At 42.9% G+C, this 9,043-nt stretch overlaps 1 protein-coding gene across 1 annotated transcript in view; it reads left to right on the forward strand.

The window, feature by feature from the left end:
- Positions 1–9,043, forward strand: part of LOC111861697 (neuropeptide Y receptor type 1) — a 74,901-nt gene that overhangs the window by 40,251 nt on the left and 25,607 nt on the right. Inside the window, exon 3 of the mRNA XM_023846474.2 lies at positions 7,296–7,444. Within this exon, the coding sequence (XP_023702242.1) occupies positions 7,296–7,444 (149 nt within the window). The remainder of the gene's footprint in view (positions 1–7,295; positions 7,445–9,043) is intronic.

The following is a 9,043-nucleotide window of genomic DNA, read 5'->3' on the forward strand; positions in this document are numbered from 1 at the left end:
AGACAGTGCATGCCTTAGACAGCTCGGCTACCGTGACCGGCACTGCTACTACTACTACCACTACTACTACTACTACTACTACTACTAGTAATAATAATAATAATAATAATAATAAGATATTATTCATGATGACCTTGACAAGTGATTATTATCGCGAAGTTGCTCACATCTGCCGTCGGTTTTCGTAAGACGGAGACAGAAAGTTCCCCAGACTCCCGCATCAGCAGAGTACACAGACCGAAGAGTGGTAACCTCATAAAGAGATGGTTAGTAAGCAAGGCTCCAATACTCTGCACGATTTGAATTAGTAAATTAATTACATGTAAGAGCACATACGGCAGTGCACGTCGCAGAATGAAGCAGCGAATTCACTTCATGTATTTCATAAAGCTAATGTACCACTGCTAGTTCAAAGCGGAACGAGTTTTGAAACAGCGTTACATAACGCCTCCAAAAAAGCTTGTTTTAATAATGCGTCACACGTTCATAAAGAACTGTGTAAAGTCATTTCAGAAATTATTTCTGTTACGCTGTATGTCCATTTAATGTTCAGAATTAATTCAGGTCGTAATAGAAGGCTTAATACTGTCACGTGTTTATATCTGCGTGACTAATAATAACGGGGTTTGAATTGGATTTATTAACACTTCTTCACAATCTCTCGTAATCACAATAAGTTAACAATAACTCAGAAGAAATAGCTGCCCAGGACTCTCTCCATGGTGACTAGACTAACAGTGACTAACAGTGACTGATTTTATTCTGTCAAAGTCAAAGTCAAAGCCAGAGTTACTTTACGACTGGCGGTTTACCGCCAATGAGTTCATCATGGCGCCAGGCCTCTTGAGGTCCACGACCAGATTTTTTCCAACCCAACTCTTGCGGTCATAGTCCTTATGTGACATCATCTCTGACGAGAAGATGGGTTTGTCTCTTATGAATACGCTTGGCCTTTCCTCAAGTGTATATTTCGCACGTACGTGTATAACATATTATTGAAAAGTCTTCCTTTTTCGCTACACACTGAACGGCCGAGTATATAGCATATCGGTATCCAAGGAAATGTTAGTTGATCATAGTTATCCATTGAAATGTGTTGCGTGACGAGGTTTCCAAGAATCAGTCTCTATGGAAAAGTGTTTATCAAATCGTTTCCTAGCAATGGGTCTATATGTCACATTACAGTTTCCTGTCCAAACATTTGCCACAGTCCAACATAATTTACATGCCTTTTCTGAGAAATGAAATATCTGAGACAATATCCTTTGTCTGAACACAATTCGAGATTAATGGTGGGAAATCTTGAAAGAGTCGAGGTTTATCACGGACTGTAGAGCCCGCGTAAGAAGAACATTTATGTAAGATTGTATCCTTGCGTTCCGGTCTAGAAAATATAGATTAACGGCCGTGGGAATCCGTTGCACTGACCACGAGACACCCTCTATCCCCTAAAGTTGGCACTAACTTCGCCGACAAGCGGCGGTCGTTCGTTCGGTATAGTTTGCTTGCGGACTAAAACCAACGGAGATTTTGTATCGTCGCGTCGTGTTGCACATCACTTATTTATTCCTTCATGACAGCTAGACACGGCACGACAAGAGTAACTGCCCATCGTCATAGGACACATGGGCGCATAGACGAGGACATGCCCCAAAAGTTGAACATACGGACGGAAGTACAGCAGTTTCAACAACAATGTTAGAGGCATCTGAAGCGGTAGCATAGTTGGTTGAGGCACTATGCTACAAGCCGGAAGGTCGCGGGTTCGAGTCCCGATGAGGTGGATTCTTTTTTCAATTGACATAATCCTTCCAGCCACACTACGGCCCTGGGGTCGACCCAGCCTCTAACAGAAATTAGAACCAAGAATCTTCTTGAGGGATTAAGGGCGGCCGGCACGTAAGGCTGACAACCTCACCGCCATCTGTGAGCCAATTGTCTAGACAAAATGTGGAAACCTCGACGTCTCACAACCCTATTGGCTGTACGGCCTGTTACAGGGAGAGCTTTACCTTGATTTACCTTTACTTGAAGATGACCGATGTTGGTCGAAACATTTATTATGCATATACCTGTGGTGTGGAAGAGATTTTAACTTTTAAAATTTTAAAAAGCGAGTTCCACGTAAGATGGCTAATAACCAACAAGGAATAAATTATATAAGATTAATTTTGATAGCCTACTCTCACCTATGTTTGTGTTCTCTGAGCAGTACCTTGCCTTCAGATCTTCTTTATTCCCTTTCAGCACATCTGTTTTAACGCTGAACCCTCGAACTCAGATTCCGGGAAAGGAGGCACGGTCCACAGGTTGCTTTATTGCAGGTTTAATTGGGTAGAATGAGGTTTGTCACTACCCATCTCGCTATTTTCGTTATCTGCGGCTCTCACTGTCCACATTGTTACGTTGTTCAAGCCCATTGCATATTGTGTTGTATTTTGCGTAGTTGCTTTGCATTGGACAAGTTCTCATTGACTGAATATTCCTGTGTGTGTTAATGGAACCTGCTGTATCATTCATGGCGCTATCACAGTGCAAACCAATAGCGATTACTAGTTTCTGTCCCTCTGTGTGCCCCCATTCAACAGCGACTAAACAATTTTTTTTTCCTGAAATTCTATACTGATAGGTTTTACAAAAATAACGGAAATTTCCGAGTACAAAAAGACCTACATACTCGTACATTTCTGCTTGAAACTAGGAGTATCATAATAAATGCTTATCGGAAAGAAAAATATTTCGAACAAATGTTGTAGAGAGAGATGAAACATTCGCGACGGAGTCTTTGTTCCTTGAAGAAAGCAGTTTTATAGTATGTGGCGCCGTGTAGATATTGTATTAACCGACGTTTCGGAGGAACGTATCGCCTCCATCTTCAGGATTGAAGAAAGAAGAAGAAAATCCGCGCACGAGGAACCAGCGTGAGCAGTTGCTAACAGACTAATGTCGAGTCGGATAATTCCTTGACTGCACTTCCAAACTCAGACACAGACATTTTTCGATTAAACGCTGAAATTAATACTTATTTCTAAATACTGATGTTGATCCCATGTACTCATATATTCTAACACCATCAGTTACGATAACTGTATATATAGCACATACGTGCTTAATCACTTCCATTCCCTAAGCCTGTAAAACCTGTTGTAATATTGTTAGAGATTATATAAAACAGAGTCTATGTGCTTTTAATCGCATGCCGCACGCGGTAGCGTAACTGGTTGAGCACTATACTACAAGTTGGAAAGTCCTGGGTTCGATTCCCGACGTCACTGGATTTTTCAATTAACCTAATCCTTCCAGCCGCACTATGGCCATGGGGTCGACTCAGCCTCTAACAGAAATGAGTACCAGGAATCTTCCTGAGGGTAAAGGGTGGATGGCGCGTAAGGCTGACAACCTCACCGATATCTGTGAGCAGATTGTCTAGAAAATGTGGGGGCCTCGACGTCTCAAAAAACTATGGGCCTCAATGGCCTGTTACAGGGATAGCTTTAGGTAATCACATCCTTGTTCTAGTAACAAAGAAGAGGATAAGGTTCAATTATAGGGTAACATCTCGTACATGACATAAATATACATGAAATGGGCGACGTAGCTCCTGCCGCTATGTTTAACACGACCGCTATTGACAGATTGCGTCATAGGAGATGAGCAACCTGTGAACCAGCTTATAATGCTAGAGGATGTGAAAACATTTTAAATTTACAGGGAAAGAAATACAGTTCATTAAGGGGGTAAATGTACTCGTATGAACCGGAGAAAATTTTGCGAATCGCTAAAATATTTAAATATGGGTTAACGGGTGTTGCTAATTATGCATCTGAAATAAATTGTTCGAAGGAATTGTACACGTATTCTGTTAAAATCCGAAAATTTGTTTATCACTGGGCAAAACGCATTTCCAAAGCAGGGCGAATGGGACACAAACAAATGCCGATATGTCTCATTACTGCGTAGATACTTATCAGAATTCGTAATAAAATCTAATCGATAATGGCGGTAATTTCCCAGGTGGTAAAGCGGCAGGAGCGTGAAGCTGAACAATCACCTCCAACTAGTGCTGAGGTCAAGAAAACGTGTATCTATACATCCACTCCCCCATACGTCTTCAGGGCATAGTGCTTAATTAATTAAGCACAGGGGTAACTTTTTCCCCCTCGGCACTACAGCCCCAGTGGGCCTAGGCCTACCTCCATGAACTTCTCCGTTCACTACGGTTTTTCTAGATCTTACACATTCAGTAGGACTCCTTGGGCGGGTGTTCAGCTCGTCGCAAGGCCTCTACTTGTACACAAACACAGAAAAACGCAAACACATAAACTAAACATCCATGCCCTGAGTGGGATTCGAACCCACGATCCCGGTTTCCAAGCGAGCGAAGGCAGTACATGCCTTAGACCGCTCGGCTACCGTGACCGGCCAGGGGCAACCTATTATAATAGAATTGCGTCGAAAACTTTACTCATTTTTTTAAATTTATTTCAGTGAAATTCGTTGATTCGTTTGGGAAATACTCGGTTAGAAGTCCTGCCTAGATACCAGCCATATTTACAGAGGAATTCCATGGTATTTCTGAGTCCCTCCATACAATGCCGGGGTAGTACCGCGAGCAGACCATGTTTGCTTCCTTCCAAAGCATATTTCCACCGTCTGACGCTATCTAGTCGCAAAGAGTACAGAAAACGAACAAATAAAATTGATTCACAACACTGAATCGTCAAATTACGAGAGAAGTAGCGGTAATTAATTTATAATTTCTGACGAGATATACAGATGGGCGTGTGTTCAGGAATGTATGCGCAATATATTATTCCTGGAAACCTGCAAGAAATGTGAAACTGGCTAGAACAAGAAAAAGATTATTCTCTAAGTTATATTTGCATTCAAGACCGTCATGCATTCATCACTTCTATCGTCTGAATGAATAGAATAGCATACTGCGAGGGTAAGCATATGTTCCAGCGATCCAGACAACACGGCTATGGGCTTGGACACTGACGTACGGTGACAGTAGTAAGATATATGTTTTGGTGGTAACAAGAAATATAAATTCCGACGTTTATTTTTAAAACTACATGAGCGATTAATTCGAGACTAACAGAGACATGTAAACGCGAAGAGAATCACAGCTAGGCTTATGACATCACCTTGCTGTATGTATGTCCCTCCCGCAACTACTTTTGAAAGCCTGAAACAATTTTTATGGCATTAGATATGTATATCTTGACATCTGAACACATTTCAACTGCGTACTTTATAAACCTCTCCCATAAGTCTTTGTGTCTGTATGTTAATCCCCTTGTCAATGTTAGGCAACGGCAAGGTAAACACGTCTTCAGTGCTATCAGTGTCGTACCAAAGGAAAGTACTAATTCTTCCCTGAACTTCATGACTATTCCTCTTCTCTTCCTTCCTTTATTTCCTTCCTTACTGTGTTTGTGCACAGATAAATAAATGCAAATACGTGTATATTTGTATTACTGTAGCTCTCTAATTACGGTAGCCGAGTGGTCTAAGGCATTTACTGTCTTCGTTCGCTCGGAAGCCGGGATCGTAGGTTCGAATACCGCACAAAGCATGGACTTTTGGTGTGTGCATGCGTTTACTCTGTTTATGTTGTCCTGTATTTGGAGAGAGGCCTTGCGACGAGCTGATCACCCGCTCAGGGAGTCCTACTGTCTGTAAAATGATCATGAAACTGAGAGATCAGCCCTATGCTCCACAGTGTTTAGGTAGAGGCCTTGCGACGAGCTGATCACCCGTCCAAGGAGTCCTACCGTCTGTAAAATGATCATGAAAATGAGAAATCGGCCCTGTGCTCCAAAGTTGGAGCGAAAGGGGAAGAGAGAGGGAGGGGAAGAGGGAGAGCGAGAGGCAGAGAGCTGTCTTATTAGGATGTGTATGGTTTAGTCCAAGACACTGTCCGTAGCGCTGAATGGTAGGACGGCTAGTGGATAAAGATTTACAAAGGTTCTGGAAGGAAATGGTAATGATCAGGGCCCGGATTTTGATGACCTGAAAATATTTAAAAAATGACCTATAAAATGACCGAAAATTCCAGAAAAATTATCTAAAGAAGAAAGAAAGAACACTTCGCTTCCATGTTATTCATATTTCAGAAAACATATGAAGAAAAATTCCCTAAAATGGCAAAAAATGACAAGAAATACCATTAAATGTCCAAAAATTTACCAAAAAATTACCCCCAAAATGAAAAAATGACCTTAAACCTAAAAATGTCAAAAATGACAAAATGTATCTATAAAATTTATATTTCTGTAACCAGCAGCTCATATCCGAGATTTATATATTTAAGAGCATTGCATAGGATACTAAGGAAAAAAGATGACATGTCATCAAAATCCGGGCCCTGGTAATGACATAATGGAGACCTTCCCCCGGAATTTGTCTGGAAGGACCAGGAAAACCAAGAGAAACGTCACGTAGCCAGTGAGCCGGTCGAGTTGAGAACTAGGCACACCGTGAATACCAACCGTTGTCGGTAGGACGGCTGCAATCTTTATCTCCGCAAAGCTAATCTCATCTGAGAAATAGCAAGCTGTGCAGTTACGACATTTTGTATATACACGTATGTAGTTGAGGCCTGTTTCTATCTGATGACATTATACCGAGTTATTTTCAAATTATTTCTTCTATATTATAGCCTTTTTCAAAAGTAATATGAACTGGATTAAAATATCTCAAAATGGTGTCGAAAACAAGAATTTATGTAAGATGGCCGTATATCCCTGTTGCTTCCACTTGGTGCATAAGGAATCTGTGAAACGCTTGTTTCACTTCAGTTTCTTAACCTTCTACATCGGTAGGACTCCTTTGACGGGGGATCAGCCCATCGCAAGGTCACTACTTACACATGAACACAGAATAAAGCAGACGAACATCCATGCATTGAGTGGAATTCGAACCCACGATCCCAGTGTTCCAGCGAGCGAAGATATTTCATGCTTTAGGGGGCCCATACACGTACGTGTCTGGCTCGCGAGTCCGACTCGGCTCGGGTTCCAATGAGCCAAAGTCGTCCGTGTGTGGGTCGCCAATCTCATATGTGTCTCGTGAAATTAATCCGAGCCAGGCTCCTCGCCGAGCCTGACTCGCGAGCCAGACTCGTACGTGTATGGGCCCCCTTATACCGCTCGGCCGGCCACAGTGATCGGCATATAAAAATGTGTACTGTGTCACTCTGTTAGTATTATGTAAGACGTGCTTCATATCAATTACTAAGTTTGTGTAGCGGGTGAGAATCTAATAAGGGACATCATTTATTTCCACAGTTCCAGGCGGCGCTGCTGCAGCGGTGGAACCTCCCCCACTTCATGTGCGCCTTCTGTCCGTTCGTCCAGGTGCTCAGCGTCAACGTGAGTATCTTCACACTGACGGCCATCGCGGTGGACCGGCACCGGGCGATCCTGAACCCACTCAGGTAGGTGCTGCTCTCTAACGAAGAGAAGGCGGGTCAAATGTTGGTTAGAACTGCTTCTTATTGACTGCTCTACTGTTAATGTAAAGACAACGTAGCATATAGACCCGTTGGTAAGCAACGACAGCGAAAAAAGGGGACAAGGGCTACTGCGAGGCAGAGTCCCGTGCACAACAACAGAAGTACTCTTAGAGTCTGTGTTTTCTATGTCGTCCGCTCCGATGCTATATCAGGCTACGACCGAGTTCAGTAGTGCAGTGCAGAGAAGTGAAGAGTTGGTTGGTGAGTTTAATGAATAAATGTATAAGGGTTGGCCATTCTTGGCCCTTGCAACGCGACCTACACCGATCTATTGTGCCTTCCCTTCTGATTATCCCCTCAGCAATCCTGCGCTTCGAATGAAGGGTAGGATTTTGTATGTGGGGGCGTCGAAATAGTCACTTGGTTCGATAAAGTATTGAGCCAAGTGACGTAATCTTAAATAAGCTAAGGCCTCACATTCACACAGGATATGAGTGGCTGTTTCTTCTTGACACCTATTACAAGTGGGACTATCACTTAGTCCCAGCTTGAAGAGGTGTCCTTTGAGGTGACAGTGTCCTGTAAGCAGTCCTACCACCCATCGTAGCTGGTTCCTGTTTAACCTCAACAGTTCCTTCGCTCTTTTAGCAGAGGGTCCTTGTATGAGTCCCTTTTGTTGCCTGAGTCCAGTCAAGGATCCCCAGTATTTCTTGTGCTTCATGTTTGTCTAGTCCCTGATTGCCTTTCTGGCAACTCCTATAGAGATGCCACAGGCTGGTTCAGGTCCTATGAACGGATGTTCAGCTCCAGTCTTAGCCAGTTGATCTGCTGTTTCGTTTCCAGCAATACCCTCATGCCCCGGCACCCATATCGGTTGTACCCTGTTATGTTTGGGCAGTTCCATGAGGGTTTGGTGGCAATCCCAGACCAATTTTGAGTTGATCTGGTGTTTGTCAAGCACTTTAAGTGCAGCCTGTACTTCTGCCTGGAATACTGTCGTGTACTGCCCGAGGCTGAAACTAAGTTTCCGCCTCGTGCTATGGCAGTATACACCAGCTCCAGTGCCCTTATTTATCTTGAAACAATCTGTATACCAGCTCAGTCCCCCTTTTTTAACTCACTTCCATCCATCTGTAATGACACGTCATCCTATAGCGAGCTATCAGATGTCTGCCTACAGACAAAATTGCACTTCAGAGATCAGGAATTGTGTAACTTCGAAACGGATAGAGTAAGCTGGGTTCTGAAACTTGTGTCTGCCTTTTATATGGGACTGGTGGTTCTTATGGCCGAGAATATGGCGACTGAAGTCACCCCTAGATTCTAATGCTAAGAGATCCAAACTCTTGGTCAGAACAAGCTTCTACGGCTAGGATGACTATCACAAATGAAATAATTACAGTAAAACTTGGTTATAGCATCATCGGTTTCTGCGACACCTTGTCTATTGCGTCAAATATTCAATGGTACGAACTAATTCCTCATAAAGCAACTGTTTTTATACCTTGCTTAGTACGACATGCACAAATGCATCAACCTCGTATGTAACGTCATTTTCATTCCTGAATTTCTCTGATATCG

The sequence above is a fragment of the Cryptotermes secundus genome, unplaced genomic scaffold (assembly GCF_002891405.2).
Source record: "Cryptotermes secundus unplaced genomic scaffold, Csec_1.0 scaffold201, whole genome shotgun sequence".
In the NCBI taxonomy this organism is placed as follows: domain Eukaryota; kingdom Metazoa; phylum Arthropoda; class Insecta; order Blattodea; family Kalotermitidae; genus Cryptotermes; species Cryptotermes secundus.